The 24,859-nt window shown below is 39.1% G+C and overlaps 1 protein-coding gene across 8 annotated transcripts in view; it reads right to left on the bottom strand.

Annotated features, from left to right (window-relative positions):
• CFAP46 (cilia and flagella associated protein 46) overlaps positions 1-24,859 on the bottom strand; it is a 141,270-nt gene that overhangs the window by 42,745 nt on the left and 73,666 nt on the right. For 7 of the 8 annotated variants that reach the window (XR_014712519.1, XM_084635260.1, XM_084635258.1 and 4 more), the window contains exons 28-38: positions 23,780-23,963; positions 22,765-22,924; positions 20,827-21,050; positions 18,071-18,187; positions 17,620-17,787; positions 8,931-9,079; positions 8,022-8,120; positions 7,554-7,683; positions 6,397-6,543; positions 4,694-4,894; positions 4,040-4,146 (exon numbers count right to left, since the gene is read on the bottom strand). Coding sequence is in view for 7 of the 8 variants with exons in the window: in XM_084635260.1 (XP_084491386.1) it covers positions 4,040-4,146; positions 4,694-4,894; positions 6,397-6,543; positions 7,554-7,683; positions 8,022-8,120; positions 8,931-9,079; positions 17,620-17,787; positions 18,071-18,187; positions 20,827-21,050; positions 22,765-22,924; positions 23,780-23,963 (1,686 nt within the window). In the remaining variant the exon portion in view is untranslated. The remainder of the gene's footprint in view (positions 1-4,039; positions 4,147-4,693; positions 4,895-6,396; positions 6,544-7,553; positions 7,684-8,021; positions 8,121-8,930; positions 9,080-17,619; positions 17,788-18,070; positions 18,188-20,826; positions 21,051-22,764; positions 22,925-23,779; positions 23,964-24,859) is intronic. The other variant, XM_084635257.1, reaches the window with a different exon arrangement.

Genomic DNA, 24,859 nt, shown 5'->3' with positions numbered 1-24,859 from the left:
ATGAAAGGAATTGGCACATGAAGTTGCAAGCCCATTAGCAAGAATTTTTAATGAATCTGTAAACTCAGGGATTGTACCGTATGACTGGAGAATTGCAAACATAGTTCCTAGTTTTAAGAAAGGAAAAAAAAAAAAAGTGATCTGGGTAACTACTGGCCTGTTAGTTTGACATCTGTAGTATGCAAGGTCTTGGAAAAAATTTTGAAGGAGAAAGTAGTTAAGGACATTGAGGTAAATGGGACAAAATACAACATGGTTTTACAAAAGGTAGATCATGCCAAACCAACCTGATCTCCTTCTTTGAGAAGGTAACAGATTTTTTAGACAAAGGAAACGCGGTGGATCTAATTTACCTCAATTTCAGTAAGGCATTTGATACGGTGCCACATGGGGAATTATTAGTTAAATTGGAAAAGATGGGGATCAATATGAAAATTGAAAGGTGGATAAGGAATTGGTTAAAGGGGAGACTACGGTGGGTCATACTGAAAGGTGAACTGTCAGACTGGAGGGAGGTTACCAGTGAAGTTCCTCAGAGATCGGTTTTGGGACCAATCTTTTCATTACTGACCTCGGCACAAAAAGTGGGAGTGTGCTAATAAAGTTTGCGGATGATACAAAGCTGAGAGGTATTGCCAATTTAAAGAAGGACCGGGATATCATACAGGAGGATCTGGATGACCTTGTAAACTGGAGTAATAGTAATAGGATGAAATTTAATAGTGAGAAGTGTAACGTCATGCATTTAGGGATTAATAACAAGAATTTTAGTTATAAGCTGGGGACGCATCAATTAGAAGTAACAGAGGAGGAGAAGAACTTGTAGTATTGGTTGACCACAGGATGACTATGAGCCACCAATGTGATATGGCTGTGAAAAAAGCTAATGCGGTCTTGGGATGCATCAGGTGAGGTATTTCCATTAGAGATAAGGAGGTGTTAGTACTTATACAAGGCACTGGTGAGACCTCATCTGGAATACTATGTGCAGTTCTGGTCTCCCATGTTTAAGAAGGATGAATTCAAACAGGAACAGGTAAAGAGAAGGGCTACTAGGATGACCCGAGGAATGGAAAACCTGTTTTATGAAAGGAGACTCAAGGAGCTTGGCTTGTTTAGCCTAACCAAAAGAAAGTTGAGGGGAGATATGATTGCTCTCTATAAATATATCAGAGGGATAAATACCGGAGAGGGAGAGGAATTATTTAAGCTCAGTACCAATGTGGACACAAGAACAAATGGATATAAACTGGCCATTGGGAAGTTTAGACTTGAAATTAGATGAAGGTTTCTAACCATCAGAGGAGTGAAGTTCTGGAATAGCCTTCCAAGGGAAGCAGTGGGGGCAAAAGACCTATCTGGCTTCAAGATTAAACTCGATAAATTTATGGAGGAGAGTGTATGATGGGATAACATGATTTTGGCAATTAATTGATCATTTACTATTCATGGTAAATAGGCCCAATGGCCTGTGATGGGATGTTAGATGGGGTAGGAACTGAGTTACTATAGAGAATTCTTTCCTGGGTATCTGGCTGGTGAATCTTGCCCACATGCTCAGAGTTCAGCTAATTGTCGTATTTGGGGTCGAGAAGGAATTTTCCTCCAGGGTAGATTGGAAGAGGCCCTGGGGGTTTCTTGCCTTCCTCTGCAGCATGGGGCTCGGGTCACTTGCTGGAGGATTCTCTGCACCTTGAAGTCTTTAAACCATGATTTGAGGACTTCACTAGCTCAGACATAGGTGAGAGGTTTATTGCAGGAGTGGGTGGATGAGACTCTATGGCCTGCATTGTGCAGGTCAGACTAGATGATCATAATGGTCCCTTCTGACCTTAATATCTTTGTGTCTATATGAACGGTAAAATGAAAAGAGACAGCCCTTAGTCTGATAGACAGGGCTGTCCTTAGGGGGGTGCAGGGTCCAGGGCGGGAGTGGTGGATTTGTCTCTTCCGGGACTCACCACGCCGGCCAATTGCACCGGCCCACGGGACCCCCAAAGTGCTGGGCGTGGAGCAGTCGCCCCAATTTGCCCCACCCAAGGGACGGCTTTGCTGATAGTTTTGTATAGTCTTCTTAGCTGAAAAAAATTCAAGTAAGAAAAGGACCCAGTTAATAGGTCCATTATATCTTGCCCATATAATCCAAAAGCTACTGAACTTTGGAAATTTTTTTTATTGATCTGAATATTACGGACATCCCTCCTCTTCCTACCCACCCAAATTCATACTTTAACATCTCAAACAACACCTTTCAAGGAACGTGATTTAAAATATATAACAGAGGGTAAAATAAATATGGGTTTCACTATCACCAAATTAACCCTTATGGTATGTCTACATTTGAGTTGGGAGATGTGAATCCCAGCTTGGGTGGACATACCTGCACTTACTCTGCTTAAGCTAGTTCACTAAAAATAGCAGTGTAGCCTGGGTAGTAGCATGGGCATCAGCTCAAGCTTTTATCCAGCGTAAGTTCCCAGGGGGTCCAAGTGGATTTCCATTTGGGTCCTTAGCCTGAGCTGCTGCTCAGGCTATCCTGGCTACACTGCTATTTTTAGCATGCTTGCTCTAGCAGAACGAGCATGGGTACATCTATGTGAGCAGGGAATCACACCTCCCAGCTCAAATGTAGATGTATGCTCTGTTTCAGGGTTTAAATTCACAGGGCAAAGGGCTTCTTCCTGGATCCCTCTAACTTAGATTATAGTGCTTGGTAGCACATTCCAAAAGTAGTCATAATAAACTATATTTCCGATTTTAGACTATTACTTTTGTTAGTTCAAACACATCAGCCTCGGGCAGGTAGGGCAAACTATATAAAAACATAAGGTTCACAAGGGTATCTCTACGCAGCAGCTGGGAGGGTGCATTTCAGCTCTCATAGACGGATATGCTAGCTCAAACACACTCAAAATAGCAGTAAAACTGAATGTCTAGCTACCTGAGGGGTATGCGGGCTTGTACTTGGGCTGTGAGCCTGAGCCACCGCCTGGGTTGCTGCAGCTGCCCTGCTATTTTAATCTACTAGTTTAAACAGAGCTAATGCATATCTATCTACCAGCACTGGGAAGCAAACTTCCAGCTGGGCTACATGCAATATATAAAATTAGGAAAGGAGAATTAGGCGTTAAAAATTAACACCATCAGAAGAAGTCAACTAAAGAAAACACACTTAAGCATGCATAGAAAATACTGAAGTAAAGTTGGGTTGAATGATAAATGACATCCATATTCCTATCGAAAAGTCATAAAATAGGTTATTTCTTACTCTCAGCTAGAATAGACCAGCACTGCCATGGAGAATTTGAGAAGGGACAGTAGTGTCCCTAGTGTAAGCTGTTATTTGCTTCCCAATGAGGAAAATGGCATCATTAAGCTAAGAACTCAGTCCTTCATTCCAATGGGGATGTTTTGAAATTTGCTTTTATTCAAAAAATGTTCTCTCAGACTGACAACCTTCCTCAGAGGAAAAATTCTAGAATGTGAATCTTTTGGGCATCATTACTTGATGGCTTGTGGCTACCATAACACTTTGTGGCACATGGTTATTAAACAGCACACTGATGTCTATAAAAAAAAACCGACCTGTGACTCATATATAATAATTTAAATGACAAAACTGGCAGAAGGAAAGAAGCAAGGCCTATGGATTACATCAGGACATTGGGTGTTAGGACTCGTGATTCCTGATTCTACTAGAAATATTAACCAAGTGTATAAAAAATATAACATGATGTATGAGACAATGTCTTTAAGGTGTTTTTAGCTTCTTGGAGGAAAAACACAATATAGTTACAAAGTAGTAGCTGGACAAAAAAAACACATGACGGATACACTCAGGGAATAGTAAATTGTATAAAACACTCTGATAACAGAATGTCCATAGCAAAGGCAAAAGACTTTATAATTTCAAAATTTACATCGAAAGTAAAGAAGCTTCTTTACTAAACATAACATATATAGCTAGTATCATATCCCCCCAAAACCAAATACTACAGACATAATGCATATATATATAATTAATTATATAAAAAGTTACCTGGCTTCAAGGGATGCAATTATAAAACCCAGGTCAGACTTTCTGTTCGGTCTCTCCTCTAATGTAGATCTAAACACCTTCACAGTTTTTTGCAAAATTTTGCATGCCTGCAGATAACATTATAATATATGTAACTGTCTTTTTATATTTCTATATACGTTAACCATTATTTTAGAACACACAATTGAGAAGAAAATCTTTGTTATTTTTTCCTAATATTCTCCAAGATTATGGAACTTATCTTGTACAATTTGCTCAGAATTTTAAAAAGTAACAGTATAGACAGGACTACATTTAATTAACTATACTGATTTAATTAATCTATAAATATTCACCTAGGGACAGATTCTGATGCCCTTATGCTCGTTGAGTAGCACATTACTCCACCACTAGCCACACTGGGTTAAATAAGACTACTCACAGAGTGAAGGCTTGTCTACACATGACAGTAAATCCAGAATTAGATAGGGTGTGAATTTAAAGCTGATTAACTATTCCTGATTAGCTACATGTGTGGACACTCTTGAGAATACAGCACTCTTATTCCAGAATAAGAGCATCCACACATGGAGTTAATCAAGAAGAACTATTCTGGAACAGTTTCCTGTGTAGACTGTACCGAGAAAGGGAACAATATCCATTTTATTTTCTTACCACTCTCTCTTTTCCTTCCTTATCTTCCTCTAGAACTGCCTGTATGAGACTCAGAGTGCTATTGTACCAAAACTGTTCATTTCCTCCTATCAGTTGTGCCTTCTCAAGAAGTGCCTTAGCTTGCCCATGGTTCTTTTCCAGGTTAGCCACTACAGCAAGAAGGTACAAGCATCTTGACACTGCATGTATGTCATTCATTTCCTAGGGGGAAAAAAGATATTTCAGATATATTTAAAAGCAGAGACTCTACCTTGTCCTAGTAACATTTAAAGACAAATACTGGGATAGGCACTGAAGCACAAAATCAGTGACAGTTTTGTGCATGTATCTGGCAGAAGAATTTGCTCTTTAGCATTCATGCTACTTCCTAATTGTTTTTCAGGCTACAAAAATTTGCCAGCTCATTTTAAGCATATTTTCTATTTCCAAACTATTGCCTATTTTCCTTTATCTCCCCAAGTGGATTCTTCTATACCATAGGTAAAATAAATCCTCTTTTTCCCTTTTATTAGATATTATACGTTCTGCTGTCAGAATCTGAGGCAAAAGAAATGTGATCACAGAGAAGAGTTTCAATGGGTCATATCCTCAGCTGGTCTCAATCAGCATTTCTCCACTGACTTCAATAAAGCCCTGCTGATTTATATCAGTTGTGAACCTGGCCCAGTATCTTTTATGATATAACAAGATATTTTTTCATTTCACTGGACTTTGTTCACTGCCCAATACTAAATTCATGCTGTATGTAAAAGAAAAAATATTTGTTTAAAATATGATTAAAAATAATAGTTGATATTTGTATTTGTCTAAAAATATAAAGACTTATTTGAAATGATGATGAAGGGCAGAAACAACTATGACAGATTAACATGATCTTCATGAGGAGAAAACCACACTGCACACTGGAGAGCAGCAGGATGTAACAAGACAGGACTTAAAGATATCTTTCATGCAGATCCTTTACATATTGAATTGGCAGGGGTCAGACTGGTGAGTGCATGGTAGCACTGTACTTAAGCTCTGCCCAAAATTATAAGTCACACCCCCACCCCTGCGCACACACTATTCCTGCATAACTGGATGTTTCTTTCTTTTATTTTAAAAAAAGACCAGCAGTGAAACAATTAGCAATATTGACTTCATATTGCCATAACTAGGTTTCAGAGTTATCACACACACCGAGATGAGTAGAGGCAGGTCACATCTCTCAAGAGCAAATATTGAACTCCCGCACAATAGCTAAATAAACAGATCCTGGATTGATACATTGCTTCCAGTAGTACTAGAGGAGCATACACAGCTGCTGCCACTACTTCACAGGGTGCATTGCATGCTCCATCCTATGCCCCCTCAGCTGTAAGAACAACCTCTAGAGGGTAAGAGTTAAAGTTTTTGGGTGTCATAACTCCGAATCTCCATACTTTCAAATGTTTGGGTTTCTTTTAAGTTCTTTTAAATACAAGATCTAGGTTTCTAATGAATGTAGTCTTTTTTAAAGTAACTTCAGTGTTCTTTTAAGGATTTTGTAGCTTTAAGTATATGATATAAACCTTGTAAAACTGAGAGTATATAAATTTAAACTCCAAGAGGTAATTTTCCAGCCTTTGGACAGTGTTTTTGCATTTTGACTACTATTAACATAAGTGACATTTTAATCATGCTAAACATTTTGTTTTTACAGGCTTGAATTATTTCTGATTGACCTGTGTTGCACTGTGTGCCTCTGAAAGGAGTAGCCTTGCTGGTTGATATAAACCCAGCTGAATTAGTACTTCAGCTTTGTCAATCCACAGGTATGGGAAAGAAAGTCCACTCAACCCTTTTCCAGTTACTGCATCTAACTCCAAAATCTGAAAAATAATAAAACTTTAAATTATTACAGTCTTTCAGAAAATTAATCCAAATTAATATTGAAAATCCTACTTAATATTAAACCTCATATTCATCTGACTGTTTTATAACCTAGAAATTAGAACTTAAACTATAGTAGAAAACGTATTTACTGGGGCATTTGGACTTCACAGAACACAAAAAGAATTTGCATAACAAATGTATAAGATAAATGCAATACTGTAACTGACTTTTGGGTAGTGAAAATAATTTAGATCCTGTACTGTCTGGAAACAAAACTAAGATGGGAGAAGTTAACTTATTTTGTCCAGAACTAAGAGAGAAACAGGAGAAGAATATGTGAGAGTTAAATGAGCGGGTTGAGGAGGAAGTCATTAATAAGAGGGAAGAACTCGTGGGAGCAGAGGGAGAGGAAGATAATGAAGTAATACAGGGAAAAAGAGGAATGAAATGCAAATGAAGAGACGAGTGGAAGAAAGCAACAAGAAAACATGGGATTATTTTGTAAGACTAAAGTTAGGGGAGAGGAGAATTAGAGCTGGAATGTATCTCTTCAGAGCTGCTTGCAGGGGGAGTGAAAACAGTATCTAGTGATGTCAGTGGAGGGAAAAGAAAGAAGAGAAGAGTGATATTAGAGATGGGAGCTCCTTTTCCTGTTCCTCGATCTTTGCTGTTGAGCTGGGCTAGCCTTAGAGAAACAATATCACTGCCAGATACTGGAAAGAGCAGCAGTCAGTGGCTTTAAATACAGCTCCGTTCTTCTTGCTCTGCATCAGTTCTTCATGATGAGCAACTTCAACTCACATCAGCTCACATGCTGGTAACCTAGGTCAGAGGAACCTAAGTAGCATACAATTTTAAAGAACATCTAAGATTCAAGAAATATGGTTCCTACAGTTGAAAACTGTAACTGATTGAAATCAATAGTGTATCATAATCTGTCTAGAAAAAACACAGTGAAAATAGAAACTTTGTTCAATATAGCACGTGTGGAATTGAATTAAATAACCTTTTCCTTTGCAGTAAGTGAGTTCTTATATCCATTATTATGTGATTTGGTACATTCAGATAATCCATTTCTTTCCTCCTCCTTAGGTTGCACATTTTCCCCATTTTTTAATGCAATCTCTTGTCTATACCTAAATTGTAGTGGCAGAGGGGAGGGAAGGAAATTAAAAATATTGTTTAAAATATCTTTAATCTGAAGTGTTATTATACTACACAGATTTATGACAGTAATTCTGTAAATTTGTGTGAAATGCTTCATAGACAATGTTGTGCTGTGTCACAAGTATATTAAAAGTGGTGCTAGGAAATGGTGTTTTAAAAATAAAATTATTATCATTCTAACTTTATAATGCGCTGCATAGTTTCCATGTTACCAGATGACTAGATGACTTCTCCAGGTCCCTACTGGTCCTATGATTCTGTGAAAACAAAAAAGCTACACAAAGTGCATTGCGATAAGAACACATACTTTGCCTGTTCCACTTCGTTAATGTATGCTTCTCCAACTGCTTTCTCATGATATGAGAATGCCTGACTCAATTTTATATCTGAACATATCAGGGAGATTCTGTGAAAATAAAAAGATTAGTGTGCATAATGATCACAAAAATGAAAATATTGCTTGATAGAAACAAAATTTCTGAAAAAGTGTATTTTTATGCTTTCAATTTTTTTTTTTGGTAACTTTGACTAATATAGCCAATAACAACAGAATTCTGTGAAGTTTAAATCTGGAAAAAATTCAATACATTTTGGAGAAAGTTTTTAACCTCTAACATGCTAGATCCCTAACAGATTTTATGCTCTTAACAGAAGCATAAAAAAAAGTGGGGAGCTGAGAATTTTTGCCATCTGAAAATGTACCCCTTAAAAAGAGAATTGTTGCTTCAACTGTGCATGCAAATCTGAGTATAGCAGTTAGAGAGAAAGACACAACTACTCAATACATCGTGGGGGTGCAAGCAGGGATGCTTGGCTTCAAACTATGTTAAACTATTTAACTAGTATGTCTCTTTTTAAAAAAATGAAGTTGTTTCCTAATTCTTCAGTGTTAACAGAACTACAAACACTTTTCATTTGGAGATTTGTCTAATCCTGTAAACACTTACTTTGGGACATAGCACATAATAATATAGGTACCCTTACTGGATTTCATGAGAGAAAAGAAAGAACAAACCATACTGAATATTGTTAAACATTCTGTATGTTAATAAAGAGAACAAATCAATTTTAAAATCATGAACAAGGTAAAACAATGTAAATCATAAAAGGGATGGTTTACATAGTGTAATTGAGGATCAGTGTACAAAATGGAGGGGGCTGGTTTGGCTTTTCATAAACATCTCCCATTTAGCCAAAGCAAGTAACTTATACAAACCGAAGATGGTAGAGATCAGACAGACTTTTACTTTCCACAACATCGTGAGCAATAACCTCAGCCAGCTGAAAGATGGGAAGAGTAAGGTGGTTGCAAGAAATTTTCTGCAGCTCCTTAGCCAAAAGGTCCATAAAATATAAAGTATAAGTCTAAAAATAAAAAAAACAAATAATAAATTCTGTACCAATTGTTGGTATTTTTAATTTAAACTATACATTCTTCTTTCTTCAACTGTACAAGCTAAACAAAAAATCATGACATAAATCTTATCCTCCAGACATACATACGGCTGTATTAAGACACGCTTAATTGGACTTCAGTCTTTGATGCCAAACAGATCAGAATTTTACAATTCTAAGTTTTGAGCCACTGAAATACCTCATTTACAGCTCCCTGTGCAGATCGCTGGTTAGTGCTTTAAAAGACAAAAAGAGTATTAAAGAAAATAGTCAGCACTTAGCTAAGGAACTGGCAGACAATCACTAACTCCCCTATTTCTCACCACAAAAAGCTGATGTAAAAAGATACGTAGGGAGCAGTAACTGAATGCAACTCTGAACACAAGTGCAGGCAAAGAGGGACTGAGAAAATGAGAGTTATTTGGTAATGAGTTGTACAAGAAAGCAAACATGTACTTCCTCCTGGTATGGAAGATGACTTTTGAAGTTCTGACCTCTAATGAACCAGAGCTATGAGACCCAGGGAGTGGGCCACCTGTTACCACTAGCATTTTGATGAAGAGGTTACTCATGTTGTGCAGTAACTGGAGTTCTTCAAGATGTGTGTCACTGTGAGTGTTCCACTTCAGGTGAGCTCATGCCTTTCTTTGACTGGAGATTTTGGGTAACAGTGCCCATTTGACCCAGGCAAGCACCCCATACATTTTCATGACCTGCACTGAGGTTACATGGGGCAATGTGGGCAAACTGCCTTCAGTTCCTCCTCCATTGCAAAGTCTCACAATGGAGACTCTGAAGCAGAGGGGAAGGAGGGAGGGTAGAGGAGCACCCTAAAGGACACACATCTTGAAGAATTCCAGTTACTGCACAACGTGAATAACCTCTCCTTTTTTGAGTAGTGTGCCTGTGGATGCACCACTTCAGGTGATTCCCAAAGAATACCCCCTCTGAGGAGGTGCAAGGTTCAGAGCAGAGTCCAATACAGAAGAGGGAATTGCACTGCCTACAGTTGAATTTGATCTTGTGGTAGGCACCATGGCACAATGACTAGACAAGGTATGCAAGAGGACCATGTTGCTGCTTTACAGTTGTCTGCAATGGATACCTCCTTATGTCAGGCTATAGAAGTAGAAAGTGCTCTAGTGGAATGTGCTATCATTCTTGAAGGGGGTTGAAGTTGAGCTTGATCATAACAAATCTTAATACATCCAGAGATCCACTTTGATAACCTCTGTTTTGAAATAACCAAACCCTTACTTCTGTCCACAATGGAGACAAATAGTCAAGGAGATCTTCTAATAGTTGTGGCCCTATCTAAGTAAAAAGCTAAGGCCCTCCTACCATCTAGGGTACGGAACATGGTTTCTTGACAAGTCTGAATGTGGTTTTGGGGAAAAAACCTGGGAGATGAATAGTTTGATTAACTCCAAGGACGCCTTCGGTAAAAATCTGGAATGGGCCTTCAGCGATACTTTCTCTCTGGTGAATGGGGCAAAGGGGGCGTGCAGTGTTTCCCATTAAAGCACCCAGTTCTCCAGCCATTAAAGCTCCCAATTCTCCAGTTATAGCTACCAAGAAAGCCATCTTCATTGACAGATCTAACAAAGAATATGTAGCTGGTGGCTCACAGGCAGTTAAGGACTATGTTCTGGTCCCAGCTAGAGCAGTTCTGATTTGTGGGAAGAGATTTGACAAACCTCTTAGGAATCTTACCATGGCTTGGTGATGAAGAGTGGAAAAAACAAAAAGCAACTGTGTGTAAATGAAAGGTTGTTATTGCTTCTAAAGGGTTCCCCAATAGAGTTCACAGAAAACACACTATGTTTCCAATTCCAACAAGTAATCCAATACTCTGAGAAGGGAGGAAAGAATAGGTGAAATCTGATGATTGCTACACCAAAGAGAATAATGCTTCCATTTCTGGAGATAAGTATTTCTTGTAGATTCTTTTCTACTGTTTAATAAAATGTGTTGTACCTCTGATGAACAGATTCATTCCTATTCCTAGATTCATTGAGGAACCATGCTTGGAGCCTCAGAACCTGCGGGTTGCAGTGAACTGTTCAACTGAGTCAGGAGGAGAGAAGTGATCGGAAGTCTCCAATGAGGGCAAGAGGTTAGTCTGATTAGGTAGGAATACCAAATTTGTCTTGGCTACGTTGGTGCAATCACTATGACCCTGACCTGACCCTGGTTGAGGACCTTTAACAGTAACAGTGTTGCTGGAGATACACAGAGAAGTCCCTTCTTCCTTGAGATGAGAAAATATCTCCTAGGGGCTGGGGATTGAGACCCCCCTCTGGAACAACAGCTGATGCATTTTGCTTTAGCTACCATGGCAAACTGATTGACCGCCAAGACTCTCCAGACTAGGAATATCATGTGGAGGACTTGGGAGTTTAATTCCTATTCGTAATTTCAAGATAAATGTCTGCTGAGGTCATCTGCCATGGTGTTCTGAATACCTGGGAGATATGAAGCTAAGATGACTATCTGCCAATTCCACAATTTTATTGCTTCAGCACAGAGAGGTGGGGAATGTACTCCTCTCTGACAGTGATGTCATATATGCATGCCAGATTGTCATTATTTTTATAGACTGGGACCTAATTAGCAGTAGGAAGTGTAAGCAAGCATTTTTGATTACTCTCAATTCCAGTAGTCACCATTTGCTCTGAACCAGATGTATCCTCCAACCCAAAAATGAAGTGTTGGATGTTATGACTGTCATAGACAGATTCTGGAAAAATGGAACACCTGCACATGTTTGAGCTGGGTCCTTCCACCAGTTCAGTGTTTGTATAACCCACTGGGAGAACAGATAGTAACCTGTCTAGACTGTGCTTTCTTGGGTTGTAAACCATTTGCAGTCATCCCTGTAGACTTCTGAGATGTAGTCTGGCAAGTTACACTACAAAGACACAAGCTGACATGTGTCCAAGCAGCTGAAGACAATCTCCTACTGTTACTTGAGGACTTCCCTGAATCCTGGATATGAGATTTGTTACAGCAAGAAGTCTGCTGCTCAGTCTGTCAGTGCATCCAGGAAAGCTCCTATGAAGTCTAGATGCTGTGTTAGAATAAAAATGGACTTTCTGGGATTTATCTGGGAGGCCCAGGCTGCCAAACAGAGTATACATCATCTTTATTGCTGCCAACACTTCCTGACATGATGTGCCCCGATCAGTCAATTGTTCAGATAAGGTAAAACTACTATATCCAAATGATATAGGTGGGTGGCGACTACCACCAGAATCTTTGAGGATATTCTTGGGGAGAAGACAGATTGAAAGAAAGCACCCTGTATGGGCAGCGCTCGTTGTTGATCAAAAATTGAAGAAATCTTTGGTGTGAAGGGTAAATAGCAACATGAAAGTGTGTGAGTCTTGTTGGCTGAGAGTCATTGTCATAAATGTAAAGGGAAGGGTAAACACCTTTAAAATCCCTCCTGGCCAGAGGAAAAACCCTTTCACCTGTAAAGGGTTAAGAAGCTAGGATAACCTCACTGGCACCTGACCAAAATGACCAACGAGGAGACAAGATACTTTCAAAAGCTGGGGGGAGGGAGAAACAAAGCCTCTCTCTCTGTCTGTGTGATGCTTTTGCTGGGGACAGAACAGGAATGGAGTCTTAGAACTTAGTAAATAATCTAGCTAGATATGCGTTAGATTCCGATTTCTTTAAATGGCTGAGAAAACAAGCTGTGCTGAATGGAATGTAGATTCCTGTTTTTGTGTCTTTTTGTAACTTAAGGTTTTGCCTAGAGGGATTCTCTATGTTTTGAATCTGATTACCCTGTGAGGTATTTACCATCCTGATTTTACAGAGGTGATTCTTTTTACTTTTTCTTCTATTAAAATTCTTCTTGTAAGAATCTGAATGCTTTTTCATTGTTCTTAAGATGCAACGGTTTGGGTCTGTGTTCACCTATGCAAATGGGTGAGGATTTTTATCAAACCTTTCCCAGAAAAGGGGGTGTAAGGTTTGGGAGGATTTGGGGGGGAAAGATGTTTCCAAACAGGCTCTTTCCCAGTTATATACCTGTTAGAAGTTTGGTGGTGGCAGCGATAAAGTCCAAGGGCAAAAGGTAAAATAGTTTGTACCTTAGGGAAGTTTTAACCTAAGCTGGTAAAAGTAAGCTTAGGAGGGGTTCATGAAGGTTCCCACATCTATACCCTAGAGTTCAGAGTGGGGAAGGAACCTTGACAGTCATAAACCAATCTCCTAATTTTAAACGAGGGAATTATTGCTGCAAGGGTCGCCATCTAAAGTCCTCTAAGCTGAACAGCTGCACAGCAGCCTATTAAGTGCCGTGCAGGTGCTCAGGGCTGCGGCAGGGAGAGGTGCCTCTCCCCCAACCCTGGAGCTGCTGCAGCAGGGAGAGGTGCCTCTCCCCCAGCCCCAACCCAGCCTGGCCCCGGAGCTTCTGCAGCGGGGAGAGACCCCTTGCCCGCCCTCCCCCAGCCCAGTGCTGCTGTGGGGAGAGAGAGATGGGGAGAGTCCTCTCTCCCTGCGATAGCCCCTCATCCCCGGCCCCACCCCCAGAGCTGCAGCCCCCTGCATCCAAACCCTCTGCCCCAGCCCTGAGCTCCTCATCGCTGGCTCCACCCTAGAGCCCGCACCCCCAGCCAGAGCCCTAACCCCCTGCACCCTAACCCTCTGCCCCAGCCCTAAGCCCCCTCCCACACTCCAAAACCTTTGGCCCACCCCCCATCACATGTATTTTGTTATGTGCACCAATATGGAGGTGATATGTCACACATCACCTCCATATTGGTGCACATAACAAAATTCATTCTGCACATGTGTGGGAAAAATTAGAGGGAATGCTGATCACCGTCCTGAATTTCTGCTGTTTTACATATCTGAGGAGGGCCCAAATGGAGGCATTCATGTGTGTTCCTGCCATGTGGGTTCCATCTGGGATCTATCTTGCTGTAGTACGTCAGTATAAGATGGACAGCAGCATGTACGGGAATAGATAAGGGAACCCTAGACAGATACATGAGAGTCCAAAGATTCCTCCTTCACATACACCAACAGTGGAGATAGCTGTTCCATTTACAAGAAAAATGAGGGTGAATGTGGTGGTCTAGGAGATAGCGGAGTCAGTGACCAAGAGAGTCTTGATGTTGACAAACCTCCAGCACTCATTAACAGAGAAGAGTTCGGTTCCCAAGATACTATCAGTCCACAGGGTACCTACATTCATGCGGTAACAATGGTGTCCAAGAGTGGGTTGAGAGAGAAACTGTTGAGAGCGACTCTGGTTGAGAGCGATTCTGGGGGATGGAACACTTGATGATTACCTGTTTTGTTCATTCCCTGGGGCACTTGGCATTGGCCACTATTGGAAGACAGGATACTGGGCTAGATGGACTGTTGGTCTGACCCAGTATGGCTGTTCTTATGGTACTGAAGAAGCTGGTACTAAGCCCTTTGCATGGGAGATAGTCAGTGTCAATTCCCTTGGTACCATAAGCACCTGAGTGGTCTTTGCTACCCCTGACTTTCCTGTTACTGGTACTGAATGTTGTTCATGGCTCAGCTCAGAACTCTTCACTACCTTGACTCTGCTGCTCTGCATAGTGGTGCCCGAGCTTGGTACTGTGTCTGTCTTAGACAATTGACTCCTTTTGCCTTTGTGGTATCAACATGGTTCAGAGTCTGCATGGAATTCCTCTTGGGACTTGAGGTCTCCATACTCTTCTTGTGTGTCAGTGACTGAGATTTTCTTGGAGTTTTACTCATTCCCTTCTGCTTAGAGGCAGGTATTGGAACTATCTTTGCTGAAGTCTTTGGTACCGTAAATGTACTCAGTGTCACGGTACCACCTATGTCTCTAGCTTTGTCCAGGGACTGAGATGTCGATGTGGATGGGGGCACTAGTGATAGTGGGAGGCCTATGTAAAGGGAGGTCCACCAAAGCTCCATCATCAGGAATTTAATGGGAATCTACTCTTGAAGGAAGTGCAGATCTTGCACTTATTAGAAATATGGGTATCACCCAAACAGCAAAGACACTGGGGGATTCCCTGCTGACTCAGACAGCCTCACAACAAGAGATGCACCTTTTGAATCCCAGGAAGCCTGGCATTCCCAAGCAAATTAACAACAAACTGACCTCTACTGAAGGAAAAACACATTTAACACTATCTAACAATATGCATGAACAACAAATTAAAAAACATTTTTTTCCAAAGGAAGGAAAGAAGGAAGGAAGGAAGGAAGGAACAGATGTTCCAACAACTACTAACACTATATACTAACAAACAAACTGAATTCTGAATACTAGTAGAGAAGAGGCACAGTTGTAGACTCCACCTCAGGCCAAAGGCAGCTGAGAAGGAACTGAAGTGGTTTGCGCGAGTGGCCCCATATAGCCTCAGTGTGAGGCACAAGGACGTGTGGAGTGCATGCACAGGCCAGACAGGCACCGCTACCAAAAATCTCCAGTCAAAGGCACAGGGTGCAGATCACCTGAAGTGGAGCACCCATAGGGACACTACTTGAAGAAGAATTAAAAGATCCTCAGGCCAAAATGACTGTTATCATTAGAATTTTCATAATTACTATATAGCACTTATAGATTTGCATAATTTCCCATGGATTAGTTTGTGAACTTCTTACTCCTATTGATGAGCACTTATTCACATGGCCAGTCCCACTGGTTTCATCAGTGGGAATAATTGGTCCAAATCTGGTTCATTATGTTTGGTATACACATCTTCTCTGATGAAGGATAAAATCTACCAGAAAAATGAAGCTGATAAAGATTTATATCTGATGAAGAAAATCTTATGCATTGACTATTTGTTGTACATACGTTTTCAGTTATGATGAATAACAGCAGAAATTTTTTAAAAATATTTTAAAAAAACTTGCTAGCATACCAGATCCACTCAAAATTCACCTCTACCACAGCTGAGGAGATACAGGGTTGTTTTAAAGATATATATATAAACAAAAGAATATGCAATTGGTGTGAACATTTTTCATGAAGCTGTCACTCTACATCTGACGAATCAGTCCTCATTCTCAAAGGAAACCTGTCCAATAGTTTCAAAAGACAAATCTACGAGGCTAAATTCATAACTTTGCTAGACACTAAAAATCATTGACTGAATAGAGACCCTGGATTTATGGTTTATTATAACAAACTAACCCATTAACAACCCCCATACCTCGCTGCCTTTCCCCCTCCCTTGTCTTTCCCCACTTTGACTGGAGGGGTGTTAACGGACCACTTCACCTTGAATGGTCAGTCCCTTGAAATATGTGTTAACAACTTATGCTAAGCAATCTGTTTCACACTGTATTTAGCTGTGACACTCTGAGTATATTTCCCACAACTGAAGAAGAGATCCATGTAAGCTTGAAAGCTTGTCTCTCTCACCAACTTTGTCCAACTGGCATAAAGGAATTTTAACTAAAGACCATTTACTTAATAATATTTGATTTAAAGAAACCCAAACAAAAAAATTCAAATGGCACAAAATCTAACATTATGTAAAGTTTCACGTAATGTTAGAACACTTACAGAATTAAAAGGAATGTGTTGCCCCTTTTAAGCCTGTTTCAGAACATTATAATTATGGAGTTGCAAACAGCACCTTCATAATATAAAAGCAGATAAGGGAAAGAAAAAAAAGTCTTTTTAAAAACTGTCTGCAAAACGCATTGACTATATACAGACAAAAACTAATGTCTAGATGTCACGGAGTCCCTGGGCAATGCTCTGGAACTGCTCCCCATGAAGCCAGTCAGAACTCTGGGGAAGTCTCCTTTCTGTGAGCAGACTGTCTGCAGGACACACAGCTCACACAACTTCCACCTTCCTGGGTCTGACCTCAGAGCATTCAGCATCCTCTGCCCCTCTGTGCACTTCCCACAGTGAGTCCGCCCAGGCAGGCTCCTGGGGAAGCCAGAGGGTCCTGCACCCCAGCTCCGCAGTCAGACGTGACTCTTGACTCTCGGCCAGCCAGTAAAACAGAGGTTTATTAGACAACAGGAACATGGTCTAACACAGAGCTTGTAGGTGCAGAGAACAGGACCCCTCAGCTGGGTCCATTTTGGGGGGCAGTGAGCCAGACAACCACGTCTGTACTTCACTCCATGTCCCCAGCCAGCCTCAAACTGAAAACCCTCTCCAGCCCTTCCTCCTCTGGGCTTTGTCCCTTTCCCGGGCCAGGAGGTCACCTGATTCCTTTGTTCTCCAACCCTTTAGCTCTCACCCTGCAGGGGGAAGGGCCAGGCCATCAGTTGCCAGGAAACAGGGTGTCGGCCATTCTCTGTGTCCAGACCCCTGCACACACCTGCTCTCTAGGGCTCTGCAATGATCATACACCCTTACCCCACCAGCTAGATACTTAAGACCTGCATAGGGGAAACTGAGGCACCCCCACACTATTCAGAGGAAACATTAAGAACAGTCCCACTTCGTCACACTAGGATTGGTCTCAGCTTTTGTTTTCCTAAAGTAGAGCAATGATTTTGAAATGTTTACTTACAGGTACCAGAATATTATCCCGGTTAATAACATAACAGCTTGTTTCCTGTTTAAAAGCATCTCTAACTTCATCAGGGCAGTCATAGCTAGCCCATTCCTCCACACTCGCTGGTAATGCTTCAACTGGTCCTTTTCGTTTAGGCTTCTCCTTCATAACTGAAGACTGCACCTTTAATTAAAGGAACTCTTTAGAGAGTTTATTTTCTATAAGCAATAAATATTTACTTAAACAGAACTGTTTCAAAGAGGAAAAAAGAAAGACACCTGTTTGGCATCCTTTTGGGCTTGGTTCTTTTTAAGGGTGGTTGATTTTGGGGTCTGGAAAGCAGCAGGTGGTGAGTTTTAGCACTGTAATGCCAATTTCTATAATTTTGTGCTTGAAGAACTGACCTAAGAAACACTATTTATTGAAGTAAAAATATCTAGATTTTTCATAAAGAGGAGTGCCTTACTTGTTTTGCATCCTTTTTGCCTTTATCTTTCTTAGGTGTGGCTGACTGTGCATTCTGGGAAGATGGTGAGGATTTTGGTAATGCTTTAATAATAGATCCTGCTGCAGACAATGAAACCTAGAGAAAAATAATTACAATTATTTAACTTTAAATAAATAAATAAATAAATGCTGTCCTTAGCTACTAGAAACAGAATCACACTCCATTATGTTCACTCAAGACTACTCTCCCAGAGACAGAAAATTTCAAAGGCTCCTAGAACCCTCACATTATGATTATTTCTACAAGCATTTATGGAAGCATGAGTCACCATAGTGCACTTAAACAGCTCAAGTGTTATGACTGAACACAGCTGTTCAGTTTGGGTACAGAAAGTGAGAGTCTTTGAAATAAATACCTAGATCATTTAGGACTTTACAACCATCACCTTAGTTTCACAGCACCATGAATTGGGAGCCTGTGCACAGATGAAAGACAAGTATAATATGCTCCTCCAAGTCTGCCCTATTGCAAAAGTGTAGTGTAGCATAGTGTATGCTGCATTAACTGAAGCTCCAGAATATGAAGTATCTGGAGAAAATCTTTCTTTCTCTTTGTCTTGTGGAAGCAAAGCTTTGACGTTCTGATTCCCAAGGAAGGAGAGAACTCCTTACTGAAGCTCTTTTTGTTATTGATCTTGACTAAAAATTAGGATAGTAATTTGGTAGGACATTTGAACAATAATTTCTGTTAGAGGTGATCAAAGTCCACAAGACAACCTGTGGACTAAAACTGGAACACCGGCTACATGTTCCATAACTTATCAAGATCTCACACTGGGTCTTTACCATATGGCACTATGTGTTTTTTTTTTTAAGGCATCTAACATTTCATGGTTTTTTTTAAGCTTTCAGAAATTACTCCATTGCCTAACAGATAGTTACTGAAGAGTCTTAAGATTCTAGAGTCTCACCTGGAAATGAAAACAAGCATCAGGATCCCCGAGGAGTTCAAAAGATTTTAATCTGTCCTTCTCATTCATCTTCAATCAAATCTGCTCTATTTTTAATCCCAAACAAGCTTCACATCACACAGTCTTGCAAGCTTTCCTGTATCTCTTTATAAACAACCTATTTTCAATCCTAAAATGTCTTTTATGAAAAGTTTGAAGCTCACAGCAATGTTAATATATAACAGTGACACTCAGACTGAGGCTCGCAAGCGGCTCTTTAATGCGTCTCCTGCAGCTCTTTACAGCACATGATATTAAAACTCTGTGTGATTGAATTATTCATCACCCTAAGTAATTAAGCATTCAAGATGCTTTTACTATGGTATTAACCAATTGTAGCTGATAAAATAATAATACTTGGTCAGTCATTTTGCTGTGAGAATTTATATATATATGTGTAAACAAACCCACACACCCACCCACACTATTTCCCATCATACTGTTTAAATATGAATATATAGTACTATAGTAAATGAAACAATGAATTCACACTACTGTGGCTCTTTTGGGTAATGTTTGCTAATTTGGCTCCTGAACTGCTGAGGTCTGAGAAGCACTGATCTATAAGCATTAGCCCACAGACAGCTACTGCAATTGTCCTATAACAGACACTGATATCTGCACTAGCTACTTTTGATGTTTATTCATCTACTATCATTATCTAGAAATCATCCTGTTTCTCTTAGTCAAGTACAGAATATTAAAAATTCTAACGATGTGAAATTTGGAAATGTTAGTCAGAATTTTATTTTCTAAAATTCCTGTTTTCCAAATTTTTATATGTTATATAGTCCAAACTAATTTCACGATGAATGTCTGATAATTATCAACACATGTATGTAGTAGGGTTCAGCTACAAGCTTTTATATTAAGCAATTACTTAATCACTTTGTAAGCATTTGTAATCACTGGAAAAACAATAATACAACCTGGAACATACTGATTTGGATACCAGCTTCACTTTGCAGATCTCTCACCCACACCACTCAGGTGGCACTTACGATGGCATGTGGCATATACTGAGGTAAAGTACAGCTTTCACCATTTCGAATATTTAAATAAATTAAAAAAATTTAACATGCAGTGCAGTCCTTCTGATGTTTTCTATAAATGTCACTGGAAATTAGGCAGTCACATCAATGAGAAAATACAACATTTAATGAGGTTCATTCAATTTGATTTGAAATGCTGCAGAACAGTAGATCTAAGTACATGGACTTCAGCTGCGTTATTCATGTAGCTGAAGTTGTGCAACTTAGATTGATCCCCCCCGCCCAGTGTAAACCAGGCCTGAGTCAAATAATTCCTTTAGTTAAATGACATACCCTTTGAAATGATCTAAGTCACTATCTATCTGTAATTATTGTTCTTCACCAATAGTATTGTGAATTCTGTAAATCACCAATCATGGTTCTTATTCTACCCTAGCTATTTAGATAGTAAAGTTTAGAAACCATTGGTAGAAGAAGTGGATCCCCAGGCTCCAAAGAATATACACACCAACAGAGAGTAATAGCTTTAGCTGAGCACTGTCTTTCTTCCATATGGTTGTTGGAAGAATTTGAACTACACAGAGGTACTCTCTAGTTTCTTGTGATAATTTTCTAATTTAAAGCTTAGAAACTGTAAAACTATATCCTAACAATATTGTAAAATTGGATTGTCTGTATTATAATAAAGACAGTTAAAATAACAAAATACTGTCTCCCTATGTATTCATATAGTAGATAAATTAAATGTGATTGGTAAATTCTGATCTCCTCACCTGCCAGATACGAATGATGTTAGCATAAGCCATCAAACAGTGTTGTTGATGATAAGGTGAGCTATGGCCAGAAATTATAGCCATTAAAGTATGTGCTCTAAACAAAGTTTCCAATTGCCTTATGTTTTTTAAATCTTCATTAGCAGTTTGGGGAATTGTAACATTTACCCCAAAGTCTACCTTCAGCTTTGCTGGAGATGGTATTTCTTGTTTGATGTTTTTCTCTGTTAAAAAACAACAATGAAAACAATGTCAATGGTCTGACATTGTACAATATTTCAAGGCTTATTTAAAGTTGCATTTCTAAGGTGGAAATGAAAAAGAATCCACTGACAGCAAGATGACATTAGAAAAATGGAAATCCAACTTACCAAAGATGACCTTGCTATGATAGAAGAATATTACTTCTATCATAGTTTCAATTATTAATAAAAACATAACAATACACTTTAAAAAGAACTGTAAGCAATGACAAAGCAAAGAAATGCAGAGTAAGGGTACCCTCATCTAATTGTGCCTGGTTTAAGCAGCCCACAGGGTGGATATTCTAACTTTCTGTTCTGGGGCCCCTTAAGAGTGGTGCTCTAACTGTTATGAGTTAAATGTGGAAGATTGTGGGATCTGAGATTTTAACAAAAATATCCATATTCCCCTAAAGGGGCAGGAACAACTTTAATAAGTTCATAATCTGATCTGCTTTTTTTGTTCTATTTTTCTCAAAATCCATTAAAATCTATATATACATTTTTATACAAAATGGTTAATGCTTTTCTTCTTAAAAGAGAACTGATGAAAGGGGCCCAGCATTCATCAACAACCAGCAAGATTATGTGGAATGGAAGGGAAATACCATGAATAGAGATTAATTTTAAATTGCCATTACACAAACAATGATAAGTAATATTTAAAGAAAAAAACATGAATAGGACATTTTCAGTGCCATTTTAATTATGCAGTGTTAACAGAGGAATCATGCATCTTTCACAACTGCATCTCATCACTTGTTCTTTTTTGACCCATCTCATCTGTCTATATAAAAATACGACACAAATGGAGAAGATGTCAGTTAATGTCACACATCATTCGTCTAGAAATTAGTTGTTTTCTTCAATTAGACTGGAACATTCTATCAAACTAGTCACTGAGGTATTAGCAATGTAAATGGTTACAAAGGGTAAAAACTTAGGGGCCTGAGTTGCTTCTTCAAAAATCACGCTCGTGCTTAGGAGGCTGAAGTCCCATTGACAATCATGTTTTAAAATGGGACCTAGGCACTTTTGAAAATTTTACCCAGAGATTTCATAAAGTAATGGAAATAGGGTAAAGGGATAAAGAAATGGGGTGTGGTTTCATAGTTGTAATAAGGGTCTGGGAGTCAGAACGCCAGATTCTATCTCTGGTCGTTGCATTGAGCATTCATGGGAAAGTGACAGTCTCTCTATGCCTCCATTTCACTATCTGTAAAAGGGGTACAAACTAGTTATTTACATCAACACTGGTTCTTGAGTGTCTCTGGCACCTATCTTTGTATCAACCTGTTCCATTTCTTCTGTGATTTATTTAAGGGCCTGATGCAAAGTTCACTGACGTCAGTAACTTCAGTTTTGAATCAGGTCTTAAGTGAAGAAGCTCAGGTTTTTCATTTTCACTTCCTCTAAGTCTTTTGTAGATGAAGAAACATGTTCTATATAAAGAAAAGGAGTACTTGTGGCACCTTAAAGACTAACAAATTAGTCTCTAAGGTGCCACAAGTACTCCTTTTCTTTTTGCGACTACAGACTAACACGGCTGCTACTCTGAAACATGTTCCATATAAGGTCTTTTTATATACTGAAAATGATCAGGTGCTTTTATTCTGTAAAAGATAGTAAGACAAAAAACATATACTGCATTCATGTACTGAAATTATTTTGAAGGATAAGTACATCAATTACACACCTTCTTCCTCAAGAGGTCCTTTGGCAAGTTTCAAATGTAGCAAGATATCTACTGCCCAGTCCAGATGTTTAATAGCATCATTAAGAGGAAACTTATTGCAGTATAACCATTCTGCAAATTCCATTAGATAATCAACTTTCTGCCACTCACTTTCTTGTTTCTACAGAAAAGACAGAATGATTTAGTTCACATACTGTAGTCTGTAACATCAAATTACTGATACTAAGATCTATATAGATTTGTCAGTTTTTTGGAAGCAAAAATTTAATTTTAAATAGGTAGCAAGCAATTTACTGACATTGCCTAATCAGGGAAAATGTCTAACTGAATGTAATTAAAAAAATCAGTATTAGTTAAATTTCTTTTCTTCTATTAAAGTCTCCATCAATTAGTCACTGTTAGGCCTTTTCCTCCTCAAGAGAGACCAGGCATCAGTTCAAATGCGTTGACACAGAGTCCCAGGACTTAAACTACATCCACTTGGTTTTCCATCAGAAAAATAATTTCAAAGTTGTGAAAAATAACCCTCACCAAATTAACAAACTGACAAAACAATTTGCACAACATTTATTCTTTCTATTAAATTGAACTATTTTAAACTATGATGAAAAGTAATGCTAAATGAACATGTAATTAATGGTTTACTCTTATGTATAATTCTAAAGTGATGGAGATACCAAAGAAATTAAATTATGTAAAAAAATTACTCTCTTTTGCTCATTATCAGTCCATCACTATTGGGAAGGAGCTAAGCAGTGAGACAGTATAATGGAGGACTGAGAGAAGATGACTACAAATGGAAGATAAAGAATTGAAACTAACAATGACCAGGTGTTGCATTAAACATCTCCTTGACTGGTGTTAAAAAGAAAAGGAGTACTTGTGGCATCTTAGAGACTAACAAATTTATTTGAGCATAAGCTTTCGTGAGCTACAGCTCACTTCATCGGATGCATGCAGTGAGCTGTATATTCTATTCTATTAAGAGTCTATTAAAAATTAACAACATAGAGACCTGTAAAGCTTCAATGGCATTCTGATAGCAGGTTAACTGCCCGACAATGTCTTTGGAGATTGGTGCCAGACGATGCCACATATGTGACACATAGTCCTCACTTTCATCCTTGAATTTCTGAATGTCCATCATAAAATTACGTCCAAGTCTTGCCTTCACTATAACCATATGTTTGAAAATCAGGCTAAAAAAAAAGTTTAGAAATTACTCAATTTCTTATCTGTAAAATTATGGACTGTATCCTACAATATGTTACAGTTGTGAAGGTAACTGCACTTCACTACTCATCTTTCTTTTATAGAAAAGTCAAATTCCCTGCTCCTCTGGATATTTACAAACCTTAACTTTAGAAAATAAATTAGACCCTAATCCTGCAAAGATGCACATATGTAACCTTATGCACTATGACCAGTTCCTTTGACATCAAAGAGACTACACACAGGGGAGATCCTCAACTACTGTTACTTGTCATAACGCTGTGCTTAAGCCTTTGCACGTGTAAGTCTTTGCAGGATCAGAGCCTTAGGCTGCTTATAGTCTAGTTTCAGAGTTTTAACCTAACTGGAGTTAGAGCTGGGGAAAGTCCAAATTCCTGTTATTTTATCTTAAAAGGTGGTAGTACCCCCTTCTCCACCCTCACTCATCTAATATGAAATAGACATTCAGACATGTGAAATTGTAGCCGGCCGCAAGTAACACACTTAGACGTAAATGTTGTCATGGATTTTTATGCAAAACAAACTGAATAATAACTAATCATTCAAATATACTTTTACTAATGTATTAGCCAAACAATGTTCTTCAACCAGACAACACATGCCTTGATGTTCAACAAGCCTGGTCATTAAATAAAAGATAGGTTAAATATAATGTTTTAATATAGTATTTTGACTTAAATAATGAAATAAGCTATGTGAGGAGTCACCCCCTGAAAAACAACCTCAGTTGAATCCACTGTAACCAATGAAGAGGCCTGACCCCAAAGTCAGGAACAAGAGACGTAAGAACTTGACGGAGAAATATGAAACGTACCTCTGATGGGATACTATCTTAACTGGTTAAGCCACAGTGTTTGCTTGT

Source organism: Lepidochelys olivacea (assembly GCF_965140295.1).
Source record: "Lepidochelys olivacea isolate rLepOli2 genome assembly, chromosome: 7".
Classification (NCBI taxonomy): domain Eukaryota; kingdom Metazoa; phylum Chordata; order Testudines; family Cheloniidae; genus Lepidochelys; species Lepidochelys olivacea.
Note: the sequence above shows the minus strand (reverse complement) of the source record. Positions and strands in the feature narration are given on the sequence as shown.